The sequence below is a fragment of the Lissotriton vulgaris genome, chromosome 4_1, assembly GCF_964263255.1.
Source record: "Lissotriton vulgaris chromosome 4_1, aLisVul1.2, whole genome shotgun sequence".
NCBI lineage: Eukaryota > Metazoa > Chordata > Amphibia > Caudata > Salamandridae > Lissotriton > Lissotriton vulgaris.
In genome coordinates, this window is record NC_141691.1 from 981183597 (window position 1) to 981208372 (window position 24776).

Genomic DNA, 24776 nt, shown 5'->3' on the forward strand with positions numbered 1-24776 from the left:
ATGTGCCAGCAGTAAAAGGGGCCAAGGGTCGTCCCACGGTGGTTTGATCTTATAGGCCTGGCAAGCACTGGGTATTAGTATCAAGGAGCTACCTTCGAACAGATATTTATAACATCTATGTGAGGGAAACAAGAGGGGTAGGTCTTAAGTTTTAGCGGCTTTAGATAATCTCCTCGAACTACACTCACTAGAAAGTAACATAATCATAGCTGTTAATATCAACTCAACATTTGAGCCACTCATGCGTGAGGAATGGCTCTCCACCGAAGAGGAAGATGTCCAGTGGGGAATACCAAAATTGGAGCTTGCTCCTATAAAGAAAGGGACAGAGGTGGTAATTCAGATAAATTCCATCTGCCTAGAGAAGGGTCTTAAGGCACAGAATGGTAGGACTTCCTTAGATAGGATAGGGTCAAACACATTTAGTAATGGATCCAGCTCAAGCAGGATCGATTACATACTTGTGAGTTTGGAACTCTGGCACACCATTGAGGATATGGGAGTAAGACGTGAAAGTGACCAAAATCCTCTGTGTGTATCATCCAGGTGGTGGCTGCCCAAACAACTGTCCTGCAGAAAGGTAAACTTACACTCTCATGATGTTGTCCCTACTAACGACATGAGACAACTTAAGTGGTCGAGCATAGTTGAAAACCCTGGGGCCCTGGAAAAGATTGTAATGGATGTTGACCAAGCCTTATTAACGCTGGATAGCGCATGATGCGCCAGCCCAGGTCTTGAGATTGTTACCTAGTCCCATGATAGTTTTTTTTTGCACATGAAAACTTATTTTATTAAACTACAGAAGCCTAGGAAAGCAGTAAATCAAAAAATCTGCCGTTGGTACAATAAAGATTGTTGGCAGACAAGAGCTCTCCACGGGAATGCCATTAGAGGTGGCGAACCAGTTGCAGTATGTGCAGCCAGGCAGACTTATAAAAACTCCATGGCCATAGCCAAAAGTTCTTGGGATGAAAAAAGATGGTAGGATCTCAAAGAGGCTAGTTATAAGAAAGACAGTAAACAATTCTGGAACATTATAAAGTGGAGCAGAGAGGGCATTCCAGAACCAGCACATAATCACGTATCACAGGAAGAGTGGGTTAAATATTCTGAACCACAATATACATGTAGACCATTAGAGTTAACTCTGGAAGGCCCAAGCCATGTGTTTTATGAGGAGGAGGCTTTCAACAGCAGGGATGTTGAGATAGCTCTTGCTGCAGTTGTTGGAGGGAGAGCACCTGGCCAAGATGACATCCCTGCTGATGTGTTCCTCTACGATAAAACTAGATGAGGAAAGTACATATTGCTACTGGTTAATGCAATTGCAAAAGGAGCTCCTGTACCGGTCTCGTGGAAAGGAGCCAAAATAATCCCCGTACATAAAAAAGGTGATAAATCTTTGCCGGGGAACTATTGACCTATTGAGGAGTATAGCATATTGTCACCTCTCAAAGCCAGCTTTCGTGCATTTACAAGCACCATCGACCAGGTGTTCCATTTTGTTTTAATACACAAGTGGTGGTTTTGGGCAAAGGCAGTTTGTATGCTGCCTTTGTGGATTTAAAATCTGTGTTTGATCTTGTTACCCGCTCTAGCCTCTGGGTGACCCTCCATGAACTAGGGCTACCCATTGAACTTTTGACGCTCATAAAGAGATTGCATGAGAGCACTTATGCAAAAAACGCTGGGGTTCCCAGGGACAGGTGACTAGCTCTTTTTGCCTGTTAAGCGGGCGGTGCGCCAGGGTTGCGTTATGGCTCCGACTTCCCTGTGTTTATTAATGGAATAGTTGACTATATCACAGGTGTGAACACCGAGGCCCCGATTTTAGCTGGAACAAAAATTCCGAATTCAATGTTCGCGGATGACACATTGATAATTTCGAAGACCCCAAGTGGGCTCCAGCGAGCTTTGAAAGTATTTGAGGAATTTTGCACTGCTCGTGGTCTCGAAGTTGATGTGTTGAAAACAAAATGTATGACTTTTAACCAACACAAAGTTTTTAAAGGTGGTATTATTATGAACCACCGGCCCCTGGAGCAAGTTAGGGAGTTTACATATCTAGGGGGAAACCTACAGAGTGCTCTTAAGTGGAATCACCAGATTGATCTGGCCAAGCTGAAACTCAAATGAAGAAGGGTGGGGTGACACATGTCACCCCTAAACCAGTCGCACAGCAACCATTTCGCCATTTGGCTGTTCCATCCATACACCTTATTTTTCCATTTTCGAAATATCTTTCATTTTTATCCACATTTCTCCATATTTCTTATGTTTTTCAGTTATATGCACTTAACATCCGGGTTATATTCTGCCATTTCCCAGGTTTCTAATGTTTGAACCGTGCCCTCGGGACCTCAATTTCAAACACGATCAACGCAGTGGTTCGTCCAAGGCAATGTTTTATTTAAAATTCCAATGCATTTCGGGCACTTCGCTGCCCTTCGTCAGGGAACACTACAAACAACAATAATAGCAAAGTATGAGTTTCATGTTTTCTCATGACTCGATAAATTTAATTTAACTCATCTTTAAGTTTAAATGAATAAACGCCACCTCGTTAAAAATCATTATACAAGTTTTTAACGCCATCAATCACAGCTTTTGTAAGTGATATGCTTTCAACAACGTTATTATTACTCGTGCCCAGTGGTTCTAAACATGAAAACTACGGACTCATCTTCTCCACCCCCATAAAGTAACATACTCAGTTCCTCTGTCATTACATTTCATGTGCTCACCAAAATATTCGTGATCTAATTCGCAAGTCACTTTCAATTTAGTCACATTCTATCTCTCTATGTCGCTACATTATCTCACACGTACCTGCCATGAACGCAAAAGTACCGTCCTGTCCTGTTTTCGTTCCGATAAGAATCACCCTTCAATTGTATCCCTCTCATTTAAAGCTCCTTCTCTATGCTACCTTCCTCCTGATTGGCCCGTACCTCACGTTGCCTCTCGCTTACATGTTCACGTTAATTGTGTGGGTCGTTATACTTAAAACTACGTAACCCATAATGCTGTGCTCACTTTCCCACAATATTGGCGCATTCATAAAACATTGCATTCTGATTTTCGTTTATCAAAAACATGTTTAAATACATCCTTGCGTGAACCACATATATTATAATTACTGTCATTCAGTTCAACCTAACAAAACATCGTTGCAATTTCCAAACGAACCAGATCTTCCTCCGTGAATGTCAAGTCTTTTATAGGTCTATAAAAAGTTCTCTTCTCTTGTGGGTGCAATCCCAGCAGTGTGGGGAAACTTGTAAACAATCTAACTGGGGGTGGGATGCACACCTGTTCCTCTTCTTTTAAATCCATGTTTTTACATATTCTGTTAATCCTGAGTTCATCGTTGATAGCGTGCGTCCTGGCTATAGTGCCTCCTCTCATGACACCTTGTGAATCAAATGAAGAAGGGTGGGGTGACACATGTCACCCCTAAACCAGTCGCACAGCAACCATTTCGCCATTTGGCTGTTCCATCCATACACCTTATTTTTCCATTTTCGAAATATCTTTCATTTTTATCCACATTTCTCCATATTTCTTATGTTTTTCAGTTATATGCACTTAACATCCGGGTTATATTCTGCCATTTCCCAGGTTTCTAATGTTTGAACCGTGCCCTCGGGACCTCAATTTCAAACACGATCAACGCAGTGGTTCGTCCAAGGCAATGTTTTATTTAAAATTCCAATGCATTTCGGGCACTTCGCTGCCCTTCGTCAGGGAACACTACAAACAACAATAATAGCAAAGTATGAGTTTCATGTTTTCTCATGACTCGATACATTTAATTTAACTCATCTTTAAGTTTAAATGAATAAACGCCACCTCGTTAAAAATCATTATACAAGTTTTTAACGCCATCAATCACAGCTTTTGTAAGTGATATGCTTTCAACAACGTTATTATTACTCGTGCCCAGTGGTTCTAAACATGAAAACTACGGACTCATCTTCTCCACCCCCATAAAGTAACATACTCAGTTCCTCTGTCATTACATTTCATGTGCTCACCAAAATATTCGTGATCTAATTCGCAAGTCACTTTCAATTTAGTCACATTCTATCTCTCTATGTCGCTACATTATCTCACACGTACCTGCCATGAACGCAAAAGTACCGTCCTGTCCTGTTTTCGTTCCGATAAGAATCACCCTTCAATTGTATCCCTCTCATTTAAAGCTCCTTCTCTATGCTACCTTCCTCCTGATTGGCCCGTACCTCACGTTGCCTCTCGCTTACATGTTCACGTTAATTGTGTGGGTCGTTATACTTAAAACTACGTAACCCATAATGCTGTGCTCACTTTCCCACAATATTGGCGCATTCATGAAACATTGCATTCTGATTTTCGTTTATCAAAAACATGTTTAAATACATCCTTGCGTGAACCACATATATTATAATTACTGTCATTCAGTTCAACCTAACAAAACATCGTTGCAATTTCCAAACGAACCAGATCTTCCTCCGTGAATGTCAAGTCTTTTATAGGTCTATAAAAAGTTCTCTTCTCTTGTGGGTGCAATCCCAGCAGTGTGGGGAAACTTGTAAACAATCTAACTGGGGGTGGGATGCACACCTGTTCCTCTTCTTTTAAATCCATGTTTTTAGACCTATAAAAGACTTGACATTCACGGAGGAAGATCTGGTTCGTTTGGAAATTGCAACGATGTTTTGTTAGGTTGAACTGAATGACAGTAATTATAATATATGTGGTTCACGCAAGGATGTATTTAAACATGTTTTTGATAAACGAAAATCAGAATGCAATGTTTCATGAATGCGCCAATATTGTGGGAAAGTGAGCACAGCATTATGGGTTACGTAGTTTTAAGTATAACGACCCACACAATTAACGTGAACATGTAAGCGAGAGGCAACGTGAGGTACGGGCCAATCAGGAGGAAGGTAGCATAGAGAAGGAGCTTTAAATGAGAGGGATACAATTGAAGGGTGATTCTTATCGGAACGAAAACAGGACAGGACGGTACTTTTGCGTTCATGGCAGGTACGTGTGAGATAATGTAGCGACATAGAGAGATAGAATGTGACTAAATTGAAAGTGACTTGCGAATTAGATCACGAATATTTTGGTGAGCACATGAAATGTAATGACAGAGGAACTGAGTATGTTACTTTATGGGGGTGGAGAAGATGAGTCCGTAGTTTTCATGTTTAGAACCACTGGGCACGAGTAATAATAACGTTGTTGAAAGCATATCACTTACAAAAGCTGTGATTGATGGCGTTAAAAACTTGTATAATGATTTTTAACGAGGTGGCGTTTATTCATTTAAACTTAAAGATGAGTTAAATTAAATTTATCGAGTCATGAGAAAACATGAAACTCATACTTTGCTATTATTGTTGTTTGTAGTGTTCCCTGACGAAGGGCAGCGAAGTGCCCGAAATGCATTGGAATTTTAAATAAAACATTGCCTTGGACGAACCACTGCGTTGATCGTGTTTGAAATTGAGGTCCCGAGGGCACGGTTCAAACATTAGAAACCTGGGAAATGGCAGAATATAACCCGGATGTTAAGTGCATATAACTGAAAAACATAAGAAATATGGAGAAATGTGGATAAAAATGAAAGATATTTCGAAAATGGAAAAATAAGGTGTATGGATGGAACAGCCAAATGGCGAAATGGTTGCTGTGCGACTGGTTTAGGGGTGACATGTGTCACCCCACCCTTCTTCATTTGATTCACAAGGTGTCATGAGGGGAGGCACTATAGCCAGGACGCACGCTATCAACGATGAACTCAGGATTAACAGAATATGTAAAAACATGGATTTAAAAGAAGAGGAACAGGTGTGCATCCCACCCCCAGTTAGATTGTTTACAAGTTTCCCCACACTGCTGGGATTGCACCCACAAGAGAAGAGAACTTTTTATAGACCTATAAAAGACTTGACATTCACGGAGGAAGATCTGGTTCGTTTGGAAATTGCAACGATGTTTTGTTAGGTTGAACTGAATGACAGTAATTATAATATATGTGGTTCACGCAAGGATGTATTTAAACATGTTTTTGATAAACGAAAATCAGAATGCAATGTTTCATGAATGCGCCAATATTGTGGGAAAGTGAGCACAGCATTATGGGTTACGTAGTTTTAAGTATAACGACCCACACAATTAACGTGAACATGTAAGCGAGAGGCAACGTGAGGTACGGGCCAATCAGGAGGAAGGTAGCATAGAGAAGGAGCTTTAAATGAGAGGGATACAATTGAAGGGTGATTCTTATCGGAACGAAAACAGGACAGGACGGTACTTTTGCGTTCATGGCAGGTACGTGTGAGATAATGTAGCGACATAGAGAGATAGAATGTGACTAAATTGAAAGTGACTTGCGAATTAGATCACGAATATTTTGGTGAGCACATGAAATGTAATGACAGAGGAACTGAGTATGTTACTTTATGGGGGTGGAGAAGATGAGTCCGTAGTTTTCATGTTTAGAACCACTGGGCACGAGTAATAATAACGTTGTTGAAAGCATATCACTTACAAAAGCTGTGATTGATGGCGTTAAAAACTTGTATAATGATTTTTAACGAGGTGGCGTTTATTCATTTAAACTTAAAGATGAGTTAAATTAAATTTATCGAGTCATGAGAAAACATGAAACTCATACTTTGCTATTATTGTTGTTTGTAGTGTTCCCTGACGAAGGGCAGCGAAGTGCCCGAAATGCATTGGAATTTTAAATAAAACATTGCCTTGGACGAACCACTGCGTTGATCGTGTTTGAAATTGAGGTCCCGAGGGCACGGTTCAAACATTAGAAACCTGGGAAATGGCAGAATATAACCCGGATGTTAAGTGCATATAACTGAAAAACATAAGAAATATGGAGAAATGTGGATAAAAATGAAAGATATTTCGAAAATGGAAAAATAAGGTGTATGGATGGAACAGCCAAATGGCGAAATGGTTGCTGTGCGACTGGTTTAGGGGTGACATGTGTCACCCCACCCTTCTTCATTTGATTCACAAGGTGTCATGAGGGGAGGCACTATAGCCAGGACGCACGCTATCAACGATGAACTCAGGATTAACAGAATATGTAAAAACATGGATTTAAAAGAAGAGGAACAGGTGTGCATCCCACCCCCAGTTAGATTGTTTACAAGCTGAAACTCAGGCAACTTTAGGGGGCCCTACGCCTTGAGCACAATAGGTCCTTTACGAAACCCACCAGACCGGTGCTTCAAGTATATGATACCAAAGTGCTAAGTTCTACATTATATGGTGTAGAATTATGGGGTTTAGAGAACTTATCTAAACTTAGCTTCTCAGAAAACAAGTTCTTACAGGGTATTACCAAGCACCCACAAAGCACGCCACTGTGTCCGTTGTTTTATGATCTTGGGAGAAAACCCCTTCTTGCCACGCAAGGCTACGTATTTTGTTATACTGGCACAGATTGTGGACAACACCAGAACTGGCACCTTATGCCGCTGGCCTTGCGGATATAATAAAATCAGATACCTCCTACAAAATTAGTTGGCTCTGGGGCATTAAAGATATTTTAGCCAAAATTGGTATGTCAATGATCTGGGAGGACCCTACTACCCTTTGCTTTCCCTCAAAAAAAGTTTAAAAAGAAAAATACTGGAAAATAGTTGCATTTAACAAATTAAGAGTCAGTGAATCATCTTCACTAGCAGGAACATTCTTGGAATTCAAACTCACTCTGATTTTGGAACCATACTGGGAGTCTGTCACCAAACCACTCGATTTGATTTGATATATTAGTTATTAGGCGCACACATTCTGGGTAGTCTTGGCACTGACTGTGATACATAGGTTACTAACATGAGACCTAGATGCCTTAGGTTTGAGAAAACATCCAGGTTTTCAACTCCTTCCTCAACATCCTCCGGTTTGGTTGGAGTCGCAATGTAGATGGCATCTGATTCCAGAGTTTGACCGCACAGAATGACAACATGCGGCCACCCCTTTTGCCTTAAGTATTTTTGGGTTACATACAATGCCCTTCACTCAGGATCTGAGAGATCTAGAAGGGAGTACCTTTTAAAAAGCTTCTGCATCTCCCCAGATATTCCTCAATGGACGGAATTATGTACTAAGCACAGAGCCTTAAAATTCGCTCTTTGCTGGACAGGCAACCAATGTAAGGCTCTAATAGCCTCTGATGTTGGACGTCCCTGGATAGGAAGCTGTATTTTCAGCTAAGAGCAGGCACACTGCCCTTGGGGTCTTTTACATCAAGGTGGAACAAGACAGGCAATAGTAAGTGTCCTATCTACCTGGCATGTGCTGAATCAGTTGCACACATGATATTTGCCTGCCTAGCCTACAAAATGCCACGAAGGGTGTGGCTGAACCCCATATGCAAGACCTTGGGGACAAGAGGAAGTTTGATTGCGGTAAGAATCCTGCGTACTAATACCGCATTCCCCATTTTTCTAGCAGTTGCTAAATATCTTGGGTGGATGTGAATAATTAGGTCGAAATTCAGTTCTGTCCGAAATGTGCAAGTACAATTGTACTAAAACATCTCTAAGGCACAATGATTGTAGACATCTCCACTCATCTAATGTATTACAGTTCTTTCCAGTACCATGAATTATTTTTATTTTTTTAGTGCTTTGTATGAATTCCTATTTAATGTGTTCCATGAAATGAGATGATTGTGTTAGTGTTTGATTAGGTGCTAAAGTAGAGACTGTTCAAGAAGACAACAAACTACTACTGTTTTATATGATGTTTGTAATATTCCACGGCTCAAACATGCTTATTTTATAACTTGCTTATGATACTTTTAGAATATTGTACAAACTTTTATTTGCTTTTATGACTACATGTCGAAAAAAGCTTCTTTGACCTGACCTGGCACCACGGCAACTTTGGATACTACACTGAGCTGCCTGTAATCTTTGAAAATCTGGCTCTTTGTGTCAATGACTCAGAATATGGCCTCCTGTGTGGTCCCCATCGCCACCATAGTCAGACAGCATGGACTCAGCATAGTATCCTACGCCGACGACACTCAGCTTATCATCTCCCTCTCCAAGGACCCCATCACCACCAGACTTTACTTCCAGGAAAGAATGAAGGACGTTGCATCCTGGATGAGCAGCAGCTGCCTGAAGTTCAACTGGGAGAAGACAGAGGACCTCGGACCCCCCCTCTGCATGGAACAACACCTGGTGGCCCACTGCCCTCGGCACCCCACCACAGACCATGCCCAAAACCTCGGTATCATACTCGACTCCACCCTCTCCATGACCCGACAGGCCAACACTGTTGCCTCCACCTGCTTTAACACCCTCCACATCCTCCTAAAGACCTTCCAAAATGGATCCACCCTGAATCAAGGAAGACCGTTACTCACAACCAGCAGGCTGGACAATGAAAATGCCCTCTATGCCGGGATCAACAAGTCTCTGCTCCGCAAACTCAAGACTATACAGAACACCGCAGCCAGACTCGTCCTTAGCATCCCTTGACATGAACACAACTCTCAACACCTGCTCACCCTCCACTGCCTCCCTGTTGAGAAGAGAGTAACATTCAAGATACTCACACATGCCTACAAATGCCTCCACAACACCGGACCCCAATATCTCAATGATAGAATCTAATCCACGCACCCAAGAGGAACCTCCTATCGGTTGACCTTGCTGAACGCCTGCACACCTGCAGAGCAAGAATAGGCGGCAGAACCTTCTCCTACATCACGGCCCAGACCCGGAACAAGCTTCTGATGAACAGCAGACGAGCCCCACCCTTCACATCTTCAGGAAGACCCTCAAGACCTGACTCTTCGACGGACCGAAGCTGCTCAACACCCCCGGCGCTTTGAGACCCTCATGGGTGAATAGTGCGCTTAAAAGAATCCCTGATTAATTGATTGATTGGTTCAGTTATTTCTTGAGAGGTCATTAAAAATACAACTGAATGCAAAAAAAATGATTTGCGTTCAAATGCAATATTGTCTTTATTAGCAGGGGTAGCGTGGGTATGTTCATATCAGTTAGAAAGTAGTCAGTAGGATAGGGCTGACTGGGGATGGGTGTTTTGTCTGCTTCCTGTACTAGATCTTTGTGTGAGGAAGCATGGAGAACTGCCGCCTGTTCTGTACCTTCATTGTGTGTGAGAGGGAAGCTTAAACTCTTGTTGCCCATATAGTGCCTGCTGTGTGTTTGTGTGTGTGTGGGAAGCTTGCTCTGCTGATGCCCATGTTGTACCGGTTCTGTGTGCGAAGGAAGCTTGCACTGATGATGCTCATGTGTACCTATTTTCTATGTCTCACTGAAGCTTGAGAAAGCCTTTTCACTACTTACAAGCCACAACCATAGGCAATCTTTATTTCCGTTCCAGTGTGAGACATAAAGACAAGTATTTCTAATGGTAACAATAAACACTAGGGGGTCTATTATGATGGCAGGTGGACAAAATCCGCCAGCCATCGTTTCAGCAAATGAGATCGCCCACTATGTGTGTGGCAGTCTCACACATCCAATTAGGATGCGCCCCCCATGCTGGCAGGCACATCCTGCATTTTTACATTGCGGGGCCGTGCTTTCAGCAGCACCAGCCGCAATGTTAAAAAAGCATTTGTGCATTTGCATGCACAGCGTGGCAGGCACCGCGCGATGCCTTCCATGTTGTGCATGCAAATGCAGGGGGGGTACCGTAGGTACCCCCATGTGCACCCACCCACCTAACCTATGGGCCGGCAACGGGCCCGACATGCAGACTCTGCATGCCTTTCCATGGCGGCATTGCCACCAAGGAAAGGCACATCAGCGCCTGCATCTTGATATAGATGGCGGTGTGACACTGCCACCATATCAAGACCCTTTTCCGCCTGGTCTCCCACTTTCTGTCCACTGGGGTCCCCCCCGCCATCCTTATATGGCGGGGAAAATGGGAGGCAGGCATGAATAATGGCGGGCGGATCGCCACCGCCATTCGGGCGGTGGCGATCCACCTTTCATTATAATAGACCCCTAGGTATACTCAAATAGATGGGAAAATAGGACTGGATGGACTGCTCGCACAAGCCACGGTACAACTGGAGATCTCTTGCAGCGGTGCATCATGTGAAGTTTGTCATTTTTGCTTTTACTAATACCAACATAGTTGCCATTTCTTTATGTATGATGTGCTGCAAGTCAGCATGTGATGTATCAGAGCACAGGGAGGATGGCTCAGTGAGCTGAGCAGTCATTGCTGACAAATGCGGTGATCTGAAGGTATTATGATAAAATCCCAGGAAGGCAAACTCAACCTTTTAGCCTTCCAAGGTCGATAAATTGAGAATCATAATTTGTGCAATTATATAATAGTAATACCTAATTTGCGGCACTACAAAATGGCAGAAGCGTGTATGCTCTATAAAAAACGATTTATTATTATACATTATGATACGTGGATGTTCCCTTTTCTCTAATGAAAGTATGAGCCTAAAAAGTCTCAGCACGCAAATATATCGACTTACAAGCCAGCATTGAAAGAAGTAGCACCGCTTGACATGACCTCTCTTCTGAAATTAAATTTCTTCTGCCACCATAGTAAAAATAATTTCCTATCATGACTAAAGAACAGCACCAAAAACAACTAGGTCAGCAAATGGAAATTGTTTACATTATTTATGCATGTGCTAAAAAAGTTACTACAGAAAAATTATAACAATATCCAAGAATCGCCAGCCAGCTGAAAAACACAGGCCACAGCGACTCTATCTTAAAATAGAAAGATAAAATTAAATGTCATTTTTTTTGTTTCAATTGTAATGCGTCATTGGGTAAAAAGGAAATGACATTGAGACTGTTCCTCATGATGATCTTGTTCCCTGGAACTTGAAATCAGCCATCACTGTTCAGCCGTCTTCTGTTTCGATTTCTGGTCCTGCATTCTTCTGTGCACTTCAGAAAGCTCCCCAAAAAAAGTGGCAAATAGTTTTGTTCCCTTTATATAGTTACTCCTATAAAACAGGAACAACATGAGAGAAACGATGAGATTACAAAGACTATTGAGTAATCAAATTCCTCCAGGTGCCTGCTAAAGTAAATTCAACTCGGAGGTGTTATATACCATGATACTGAATTATATACAATGGTGCTTTCAGAAGATATTTGAATTTTAAAATGTCATAGTGTGCTGTAGATTTTATTGTGCAAAGAACAATTGATGGACAGAATCCAGAACAGTGTCATACATTCACCCCAGTACAGAGATCTTGACCTAAATCCATCGTTTTTTTTATCCCCATGTCATTCCAGTTTGGACCAAGCCATATGCAAATCAATCTTGACCCTTCGCCCAGTGGGAACAGTCCTGCCCAAACTGTCAGGCCAGGTGCTCCCTGGATTGGAAACAAGCATCCCAGAACCGGATTCAGGGTTTCATCCCTCATCAGCCAGGCTAGCTTGACTCAAGTGGCGTAGAGAGCATGACATTATTGTTGCCATTTTATGATACTATTACTATTATAATACTCAATATCCCAGCTTGTCACTGCTTGTCCTCAAATAAGGTACAAAGGGCCAGATGTAGGTATCCAAATACCGGTCGGAAACGGCCGAAAATACTGATTTTCGGCCGTTACCGACCGGTATTTGGATATTGAGCTGTAGGGGCATGTCAAATTACAGAATCGGTAATTTTACCAAATTTGTAATTTTTCCGATTCGGTAAAATACCGAATTGGTAAAATTACTGATTCTGTAATTCAACATGTAGGTAGCACTGTAATCAGTGCTACAAGGGTTTAAGAATTCGTTATTTTCCACCAACTAGAAGTTGGTGGTAAATAATGAAAACCCTTCAAAAAGCATTTTTTTGCTTTAAAAACGTGCCATGTTGCAGACATACATGCCCTAAGGGCATGTATGTCAGCAACATGTGCACCCATGCACAATTGAGGGGTGCAGCAGGGTGTCAAAGTGACACCCTGTCCCCCTTGCAAATTCGGTAATTTTACCAATTCGGTATTTACCGATTCGGTAATTGGCATTGATTCCTATGGGCCTCAAGGCCCATAGGAATCAATGGCAATTACAGAATCGGTAAATACCGATTCGGTAATTACCGAATCATTCTGATTCGGTAAATTCAAAAGTGAAATTACCTACATCCCATTTACCTACTCTTAAATACCGAATCGGTAGGATTCAGTATTTAAGAGTAGGTAAATCGAAATTACCTACATCTGGCCCAAAATCTTTATGCCTGGGTTGATAAATGTGCCGGTGTTACTCCTAAAACTTATCAGGGCCTGCCATGTTGCCCAATATGACATCTGTGTTGCTGAGCTAGAATTGAACTGCTTACTGACTGAGAGGGGTGTTCTGGATTGCAGGCCTGGTGCAGGTTACATATAATACAGGCTTGGTTCTCAAACAGCAAGTCTATCCTTTAAGTTAAATATATTATTGGAACTGCACAATTTTGACTTCACCCTTACCCGTCACAAAAGTGCAATTATTAACATGTATTTGACATAATATTCACGGTGTGCCTTACCTTCATTAGAGAGTCTGAAGCAATAAAAATGTATTAATGATATGTATTCAGTGTAGAGACTAGAGCTTCATGCTGTTGTGCACTAATGTTCAATTGAAACATGAAGGCGTTTATTCTTTATTCACATTATATACTTACACTTCAAGGAATATTTACATACATGAACATGTACTCTTTTACTCGTGTTTTAACTTCATTTTTCCAATTATACATGCATAACCATGTATTCAAAGTGCACATTAAATGCTTAGTTAAAGTTATCCTGTTTAAAGGCTTCAGTTAAAATTAATTTTGCTTTGGCAGCTCTTTTCTTGCAGGTTTATTATTTTCTTAGTCAGAGAAAGGGTTATTGTCTGTATTAGACTGCTGATAGAGAGGTCTGGAGGGAACTTGGCAGTGAACGTGAAGAAACAATGATCCAAAGAGGCTTTCCATACATCATGTACCAGGATGACAAGATGTTCAAGGTTTGAGAACTGCAGTCTCAGCTCGATGCACTGGGAAATCGTAGCAATGTTGCAGATGCACTCATTAATGGTTTGATGGTCCCTTGTGGTGTGAAAGGAGAAAAGGATGTTTCTAAATCTCATGTTACTTTTAAATTGGTGTTCACACTTTTAGAGTCAACCAGAGATTCCCTCTTTTGGGCTGATTACAATGTCGTTAGGAAACTGTTCCAAACGAATCGGTCTCGGACTCATTTCCGAATTAATCGAGTCCAGATGACCATTTACGATGCTTCCAACATCGTTCGGTCAGTTCGCATTGACTTCAATGGGAGTCTGTGTTCCGAATGAGAACACAGACTCCCATTGAAAAAAGGGGTGGTTGGGGAAACCTTGCACCCTGTGGCGGGCACACCATGGTGCCTGCCACGTTGTGCATGGTTGGAAAGAGGGGTCCCTTTGATACCCCCACGGGCCTCATTCGTATGCCTCCGGGTGGAGGGGGGGCCATCAACAGTCCCCCAAAGACAGATTCCAACAGCTGTTTCATGTCAGGCAGATCGAATCGGAACGGGTGTCCGAATCAGTCATCGTAATCGCTTGTCCGGAAACCATGTCCATAGAGCTGTACGAATCAGCTCTGAAAGACTCGGGCTGTCCAAATGCTTTTTGGAACCGATTTGGACTGTTCGGACAGTTTCCGGGCATTGTAATCAGTCATTGGGAAATGTGTATGATTAGTTCGGAAACAAGGATTCCAAATCAGATTCTGCAAAACCGGATCCCATTCGGAGCCTTTTCAAATAACATGATAATCAGCCCCTTAGTCTTAAAGAGGTACAGCCCTCTCTGTTTGCCTTATTCTTGCAAGTGTGAACCTTTATGCTAAATGCTTATTTCCTTTTTCCAAGACTTTTACGGAAGTCTGATAATGCTGACACCTTCTTTGCTCCCTAAATAGAGACCCTTGACAGATGACTCTATAATGGCTCTTATGTTTAGAAGAGGGAAGGGAAGTTTCTTTATGGAACACCTGTTTGCTTTAACATGTTTTTGTTTTGTGGTGGGTATCACAATTCTGCATCTCACTGTTGCGTATTAACTTACTGGAATATTTCAGCTTACCTATTGAATTGATGTACATATTGAACTTATGTTTTCTTTACACATATACACTGGTACTGGATTGACTGGTAATCCTAAAAAATAAAACGGTACTATATTCAGTGATTCCTGGTCCTTATAGAGGAATAACATGGGCTCCACAAGTCAGAAATATACTGCTGATGCTTTCCCCCTTTCAGTGCTTCATGTCAGCTAAAAAAAGGTCCATATGACCAATGGGGAGAAATCTTTAACGTCTTGACTAAGGGATTATATTATATGTCCCACTGCTTTTTCAAGATGGTAGCAGAAGATGGTTAGCTACTGAAGCAAAGAGAGATAGTGTATTTCCTGTTGAAATGTTAGACTTGCCCAAATCCAGCCCTAGCCCTAAAGCCTATGTCTCAATTCAGAGGATCAGTGTAGTTCCAGTTGTTTGGAAAGGAGATGTACTAGTGGAGGGCTGAGCATTAATAGGGTTGCACATTACAATTGTGTATGTCAAGCTTGCTTGGTACAAAGACTTTTTTAGTGTGGTACAAATGTGAATGCGCTTAATGTAGAGCAGATAAATTTGTTATCGGGCTGGATGTAGCCTAAGATCCATGGATATATAAGTGTGGAGTCAATCAATCAATCAATCAATCAAATTACTTTATTCGTATTTCATTTTGAAAAACATAAAAGAACAGATAAAATTACATTTCTTTGGAAATAAATATGGCGGTACAGTTAATTTACAACCTAATTGTCTTTCTTAATCTAATCACACATTTTTAAATAACTTGCTACAAGTCCCACTTTCAAATCATCTTCCATACATTGTAACTTTATGTGAGCAGCTCTACAATGTCTTAGCCCATGCTGCTTTAAAAACGGTAATAAAAAAGATCTTCTCTGCAACGTGTAAAATCTACAAAAAAGAATTACATGCAATGTTGTTTGTACCGAGATACCGTCACAAGTGCATGGTGCTAGAGTACGTGACAAATCATTCATCATGGGGAATGTGGTGAGCCTGTGCACGACACCTAGGCGAAAGCGTGTCAATAACATCCGATCAAAGGGTCATATCACATATGACAGATATGGCTGTATCCCTGAACATGTAAGCATGATATGGTTGTCCATGACCGATTGTTTTTCTTTCTCACAGAGCCAACACTTTTCCTCCAGATAGGACAAATAATCCTCTTTTAAAACCTTTCTGGAGATGGTGTTCATAAAGTCAGGGTTTGTAAAACATTCTGGGTGGCGAAATTCAACTGCCATCTCCTTGATGTGTCGTAGCCATGGAATTCGATGCACGTTATCCAATTTTAAACAGTCCGTAATCACATCCTGGTTAAAAACTGCCTCAGGGGTATTCCATATCTTAGGCCATAGTAATAAAGGACACGACTTTATAATATCATGCCTACCTCAGAGTGTCAAATGTATGTTGCAGTTGAGCTGGGTATTGCTAATAAATAGCGCAGGAAGTTGTTTTCACATTTCTGTACACATTGAGCGTTAGTAAACCGCCATATACTTGCCCCATATGTGGCTGTTGAAACACATTTAGATTTATAAATTGCAAGCAATTCTGGGACCGGTCGACACCCCAATTGTCTTGACAGATTGACAAGCGCCCCTGTAGCTGTTGAGAACATACTTTTCCGAGCTAGTATTGCAGCTGGCCAGGTGCCCTTCTGATCAAAATTTATCCCCAAGTAGGCAAATCTTTCCACACATTCAATTTTTTTGCAAATTAATGAGGATATCACATTTTTCTGCAGTTCTTTTCCCACACTTCATACTAAATGTTTTGCTTATATTCACTTGTAGCCCCCTCACCTGCACATAGTTAGCAAAATGTGTTACTGATTTCTGGAGGCCTAATTGTGTCCTTGACATTAAAACGGTGTCGTCCGCGTATAATAATTTTGGGATCGGGTTTTTGTTTATTTTTGGGTAATCAAAGGGTGCTCGGCCAGTCGTTCTCCCAGACTTTTAATATATAAAGAAAAAAGGAACGGGCCAAGGACGCATCCTTGCCTCACTCCCTTTCCAATGCCAAATCTAGCCGAACACTCCCCATTTATCCCGTATCTCACCCTTGTACCCGCCACCCGGTAAAGTTCTCTAATAAATAACAATATGCCTTTTTCAACTCCCAGCTCAGATAAAATTTCCCATAGTTTGTTGTGTATGACACGATCGAATGTGGAAGATAAATCGTCGAAAGTTAAAAACAAATTTCCATTTTTGCCCTAGTATATTTGTCAAATATTAGGCTAAGATTCAGGCCTTGCTCAATTGTGCCCAGTCCGGTTCTAAAACCATATTGTAACCGTGATAACACACCCATTTCCTCCACCCATGATTGTAACTTGTTTAAAATTACCCTCCCTACCACATTTAAAAATGAGTCTAGCAGGGATATAGGGCGATAGCATTTAGGGTCATCACGATTTCCCTTCTTAAAAATGGGTATTAAAATAGCACCTGACCAGGACTGTATAAAACCAATTTGACAGCACTTATTTAAAACGCTCATTATAAGTGGTGCCCAGATGTTGATATTTGACCGATACACGTCAACTGGGACACCATCCGGCCCAGGAGCCTTACCTGGTATACTTTTTTGTATTGCACGAATTATCTCTTCCAAGGTAAAACTAATATCAAGAGGGTATGCAGATAGGCCCGCATTGTTTTCATTACTACCCTCTACCTCAATACCTCTTACTTGGGATATTTCCCTTCCCGACTCATTTTCTACTTGACTCATACCGGCACTGTATAGACCACTAAAATAGCAAATCCAGCTATCTTCTGTGATAGCTATATCCATCTTATCACAGTCCCTCTCCGAGAGATATGGAGAGTTTACTGTGCAATAAAATGTGTTGTAATTTACTAAGTTTTGCGGTGCTAGTCATGAGGTACCATAGGCTGCACAGTTGAGATAGGTACATATACTTTTGAGTGAGAGTAAGGTGTGGCTCGTATAGTGTATCCTGTTGTGCAAAGGAGACGCTGCACTGATCCAGGTGATTCCTGCTGGTCGAGGTGTACTTGAGTATGTGTCTGGGTAGGCAGGAAAGTATTACTCTGGGCCATTTCTTGTGTGATGGAATACTTTGATTTAGTTAGTGGAGCAGACAAAGGTTACTTGTTGAAATCGCTTAGCATTTTCTTTATGCTTGCTTAGTGTTGAGAAGAGTGCGCTTGTGAAAGTTGTAAAGGAGGGTGAGCCTCTGCGAGAAGTGAAAAATGCGTCATAATGTGCAGTGCTGAGATTGGACTGTTGGTGTAGTGCCATGCTGTTATTAGTTGATTACGTCACAGAGTATTGCGCTGCTATTGGTTGTTGAAGCAGAATGAGAATAGTGGGTAAAGAAATTATTTCCTGGTTTAAAACAAGAATTTTATTTTTGATTGTTGACATTATTGCTGAAAGATGACATTTTTAAACGCTATACAATGTCTGATTAAGGGAGATGTGACAGCCACTGTTGGAGAAGGAGAAGAAGTGCTACTAGAAGGCACGGAAATTTACTATATGGCCACAAATATGGGGCTCGAAATATGCATTTGATTAAGTCAGTGGCATAAGATCACTGGAAGAAAAGGTGCTTTGATGTTTCCACACTATGGCAATTTTAATTTGAAAATAATTGAAACTCAGAGAAGGGTATTGTATGAGATGAATCCACCTCCTTGACCCGCATAGTATGAGGCAGTTAATGCCTGGGAGCATGTAAGCTCATGCCAAAGAGAAGGAGAAATATCAGGGTAGAGTCAGAAAGGTAGTATGTAGCTGTGCCAAAGTTAGATGGGATGCAGAACAACAGAAATCAAGAGCTGGCATAATTGAAGGAGCTATGTTATATCCTGTATTGACTAGTTAGGAACCACAGAAAGAGAAAAAGAAAACTGAGGATAAAGTGGAGAGTGCACAGGGATCAGGCAAAAATAGTGATATTCATTCTTGTGAGTACTTTTTAGACGTGTTAGTGTCAACTCATGCACCTCCTTATGATGTGTCCCAACATAAAGGATGAGTGGTGTTGTTACCGGTGGAAGTCAAGAGGGAGCTACCGCCCTAGTGAATACGATTCAGAACCTTATGCAAGAGAATTGAGAGATTCATGCTCCTGTTAACTCAAATATTTCTAATTACCCCGACGCAATATTTGTTTCAGTTACTATTGGTACTGCGGTTCCCTTGTCATAAACCTGAGTCGTCATGGACCAAAATACATGCTTTGGTGGTTCCTACTGGAGTAAATAGTCAACTACTATTTATGCTGCTCCAAGATAGGGAGGCATGGGAAGAACTTCTGTAGTCCAGAATATGGTGAGTCCACCATATGTTGCTCCTGCATCATCAGTAATAAATCAGACAGGACTTACCCCGGTAGAGGAACCAGTTCAGAGGCCACAATATTCTCACATGTCCATTTGGAATTCACCTCAGTGTATTTCAAGAAGTAGTCCCCAGTAAGAGATAGTGCTGAATACTTCTGGAGTCCAAAATGGCATTAATTCATAAGAACTAGAGGGTTTGATTAGGTTTTTCAATGAGTTCCCACGAAGAGCTAAGGGTTCAGGATGGAGCTGAGAAATCCAAATTCCAGAAAGAGAGGTCCTCCCAAATCGATCCATGCTGCCCACACTCTCAGAGTGGGGTGTCCCCTTGACATTGAGACAGTACCTCTCATTGAAGTGCAAGCTGCAACTGAAAGGCAGCAGGAAGGGGTTAAACAAGTTACAGAAGATCTGTGTGAACCTGAAAAAGCACATTCTCCTCCTCGGGGGGTCTTTATGAGTTCACAGTTGAGGCTGAGACAGAAGAGTTTTGGCCTGTGGCGCTGACTGAGACAGATTTAGTCCCTGATGAAGGGTCTAGTGCTGTGGCAAGCTGAGTGACAGCTGGAGACAGTTGGATGAGAAGGTAGGGGAGAGAAAGACTGAGGGCCATATTTATGCCCATGTCATACTGTACAGCGCAGCAAGTCACCTTCTGCGCCACACTGCATGACAGGGATAGGGCAGGAATGCGCTGTATTTAAGTTGAAACTGTGCATATCTGCACTTTCCCCTGCGCTGGTGCCCTTTTGGCACCATAGTGCAATAGTGCTAACCTAGGCCTCCTTGCACTATGGTGCAAGAGTTCCTTCCTGGTAAGGAGGATTTTTTTTTTCTCTATAACCAACATATTTTTATGTAATAATGCAAGGCAATATCCAATGAGATGCATACATTATTGTCATTTTAACACCGGAACAAAGTATTGAATCAGAACAATCCTAATGAGCAACATTCCTCATTTCATCTGGAGCTCATGATATGCCCACCCGATTTCGTATGGTGTTGTGGGGGTAACCCCTTGCCTATTGGTGTTTCTTGACTATTAGGGAAAACAATAGGGAGAGCAAGGGTTCGAAGGGGCGAGTCCTGTCCCCAGGTTTCAGTTAAAGAATCAATGTGCACTAGCCCAATTGGTATTCAGAGTCACTAGTAACTATGACCTTGTGGCTGGACCCAACAGGTCTTGTATAAAAACCCCTCACACACCAACCTGGTTGGTGTCATGCTTCATCATCGGGGTCCAACCAGGCTGTAGTCAGGCGTGGAAGCACAACCAGGCGGCACTCGGCTGCCTGGTTGGACCCTGATGATGAAGCATGACACCAACCAGGTTGGTGTGTGAGGGGTTTCTTGACTATTGACATGCTCACCAAAGTATGATTGTTTTTGTGCCGGAAGGGGCACCTTACTGAATGAAAACAAACTTCTGAGGCGTTGTTGTCTTTCTGTGTGTGCTGCAGAATGAAGCACACATAGAAAGAGGAAACAGAGAGGAGAAATAAACATATTTTCCTTGTTATGCCTCAGCTGGGGAGGCATACGTTTTTGGCACATTCCCAGGTCTACCACTTCTCATAAATCTTGGAATGCCTCAAAATCCATGGATGTTGCATAGGGACAGACACGCAATGCCCATGGAAATGCTTCCATGGTGCAGAGTAATACAACGCCGCAATTTGCCCTGCGTTGCATTACTAACTAATTATGAAGCTGCTCAGGTCCTTGCAAGGAGGCCTTGCAGGGCTTCATAAATCTTCATTTTCATATGTGTAGCTCCTGCACGGGTGCATGGTGCAAGTACGATGCAAAGGGGCTTGTAAATATGCCTCATAGTCTGCCTGCAAAACATATGCTATGCAGAATCCCAGAGGATACTGTGAATTCTGTGTCTGAGTGACAGTGAAGAAGAACGATCTGCACTCAGAGATCAAAAAGAGCCAGGGTACCCTGTTAGAAGTAGTATTTGGACATAATATTGGATCCTTAATATCGAGCTACACAAATATAACGTTTTTATACAGTGACACATTAATATTGTGATGCAGAAACCTCATGGACAAAAATATTGATTTTTAGGTAAGTAATATTGTTTACAATAATATCTGTGTTTTTAATATTGTTTGCAAAAATATCTGTGCTTTGTGTTTTTATGTGTGGTAGTTCATATATTAATTATATATGTTATGTATTGTTGGTATACATGTTAATATTTATTATACCGTTTTTAATTTGAAGTTATTCATAATTTTTTATTTCATTGTTAATAGTAATGTATAGTGTTGTAGTAGTTTGAGAGGTTTGCAGGACTACAGGTTGGGAAGTTAATTAAGTGTAACTAATTATTAATTACGTTTTAATTAAAATTATTCATTTAATTGATAAGCAATTATGCAATTTGTGTAATTATTATATTTTGAGTTATATTTTAAGTGAAAGTTGTTATGTTTGTAGGGGAATAAGGTGGAAAGTCAATTAACTAATGATTGATTAATAACGAATTAATAATTCCATGCTTATTATGAAATTGATAATTATGTAAATTGTGCAATTATTATCTTTTTTTAGCTATATTTTAGGTGTGGGCTGGTTTGTTTGTAGGGTAAGAGGTTTATTAAGAAATCGTTAATTAATAATTAATTAATTAATTAGCATTATTTATTTAATTGATAATTTTATATAAATTGTCTATTTTTTTGTTATATTTTGGATGCAGGTTGTTGGGTTTGTAGGAAAATTGGGTGGGATGGTAATTAAGTAATAACTGATTAATAATTAATTGGTAATTATTATTAATCATGTAATTAATAATTAATTATGTAAATTGTGTAATTATTATAATTGTTAGGTTACATTTTAGGTGCAGGTTGTTGGGTTTGTAGGGATATAGGGTGAGAAGGTAATTAAGTATAATTCCACTATCAATTAAAACCAATTATTGATTTTTATAAAAATTCTTAATGTATTTATAAGTATATAAATTGTTTAATAATTATATTTTTCATGTTATAAATTAGGTACTGTTGTGTTTTTAGGGGAATAGTGTTGAAAGTTATTCAAGTAATAATAATTAACAATTAATGATTTGTGTATTAATAATTATTTTATAGATTACTTAATATGTTAATCGTGTTATCCTTCTTCATATTAATTATATTTTAATAGTGTGTTGCTAAGTTTGGGAAGGTATGCTCCGGGAACTTAAATAAATGATCAATAACTCATTTTTTAATTTTATAATAATGATTACTTTTTTTAATTATGTATATTGTTTAGGTGTTTTTTTAATGTATGTAAAAAAATCATATATTAATAGTTTTATTGTTTTGGTCAGATAATAGAGTTGTTGAAATATGTCATGCGTTTCAACTATTTTCTCTACTGTTGCACAGAGTGAAGTGGGAATAGTCAATTTGATCCCACCTGAGTCCAACTTTTTCCCTACTGTTGTACAGACTGGAGTGCAAATAGTAAATTCTACTCCAATGGATTACGCTGTACAGCCCAGCTGTCTTTCAATTTTTATGGTAGTTGTTTAAAGTAAATATCACATTGCCTTGCCAGTTTACAAACTATGGCCTAGATGTAGGTAATTTTATTTTACCACTTCTTAAATACCGAATTTTACCGATTCGGTATTTAAGAAGTGGTAAAAAAGAGAGGGGGGGATATAGGTATTACAGAATCGGTAAATACCGAATCGTTAAGATTCAGTATTTACCGATTCTGGAAATACCGATTCGGTAATGCCCATTGATTCCTATGGGCATTGAAGCCCATAGGAATCAATGGGCATTACCGAATCGGTATTTACCGATTCGGTAAATAACGATTCCAGCAAGGGTGCAGGGGGTGTCACTTTGACACCCTCTAGCACCCCAAATACAGGCATGTGTGCCATGTGGCACACAGACATGCCCTAAGGGCATGTCTGTCTGTCACATGGCATAGGTGTGCATGCACACATGTGCATGCACACCTGGATTCGGTATTTTACCACCCAATTGGATTGGGTGGTAAAATACCGAATCTGAAAGGCCTTTGGGACTCAGAAGAGTCCCACCTACATCTAGAAATACCGAATCGGTAAAAATACCGATTCGGTATTTTACCGAATCAGTAAATTTACCGATTCGGTAAATTTACAGATTCAGTAAAATTGGAACCCTACATCCCAAAAACCCATTTACCGGTCGGTAACGGCAGAAATCGGCCGTTACCAGACGGTAAATGGCCACCTACATCTGGCCCTATGTAAGTAAAGTATATGCTTCATGTCAGTTTCTACATTGCCCCCCACATCAATAACGCTCTGTCAGAAAGTATTAGCACAGTTCATACCGTTCCACAATCCTAGTACATCCACACATATGAAGCTCAAAAGTATTACAACCACACTAAGGGTCTCATTATGATGGCAGGCGGACATCAGTCTGCCCACCATCATATCGGTGCTAAGACCGCCCACCAGACGTGAGGCGGTCCCACCAGTCCAATTAGGATGTGCCCGCTAGTATGGCGGTCATATCCTGGCCTTTTACCATTGCGGACGGTGCTGCTGGCTGCAATACCGTTTGCAATGTCAAAATCCCACGCTGTGCATTTCCATGCACAAGGTGGCAGGCACCTCGCGGTGCCTGCCACCTTGTGCATGGGAATGTAGGGGGGTATCATGGGTACCCCCCAGTGCACCTACACCCTCCCCCCACACTGTGGGGGCCCGCAACGGCCCCCAAACCCAATCCCTGCCAGTCTTTCCATGGCGACAGCGCCGCCATGGAAAGGCATCTCCCAGGACACATCATAATATGGCGCACAGTGCCTGCTAGACACCAGCACCATATTAGTGGCCCTTTTCCGTCCGGCAGGCAATCGGTGCGATTGCCACCGGCAGACGGACTCTGCGTCTGCCTCGATAACCACCTCCATCCTAATTTGGCTGTGGGTAAAATGCTCAGTGATGGCGGAAGGACCGACACCGCCGGCCCGACGTTTGCGGTCCTTTCGCCATCATAATGACCCCCTAAGTCACAAGACAGCACAAAAGGCCTCATCTAGAGTTTAACGGATGGGTTACTCTGTCACAAATGGGAAGGCTATCCTGTCTGTCCTATTTATCAAGTGCCATTGGATATAATGCTCTTGTAATATGGAAGGTGGAATATCCGTCATGCTTGTGATGCAGTAACCCATCCACCAAACTGTAAGTCAGGCCCAGAAGCAACTCATACTACACACACACAAACATCTTAGTGTGCACATAGGCGCACAGCCACCTTGTACACAACCCACAGATACACAAACTCACACAGACATACCCACCCACAC

General features: G+C 41.3%; 1 protein-coding gene across 2 annotated transcripts in view; it reads right to left on the reverse strand.

Moving 5' to 3' along the window:
• Nucleotides 1-11405: 11405 nt before the first annotated feature.
• The window catches only part of LOC147722779 (beta-Ala-His dipeptidase-like), a 423764-nt gene continuing 410393 nt past the window's right edge, over nt 11406-24776 (reverse strand). For both annotated transcript variants that reach the window (XM_086965242.1, XM_086965243.1), the window contains exon 12: nt 11406-12001. In XM_086965242.1, the coding sequence (XP_086821368.1) occupies nt 11890-12001 (112 nt within the window). In that variant the 3' untranslated portion in view covers nt 11406-11889. The remainder of the gene's footprint in view (nt 12002-24776) is intronic.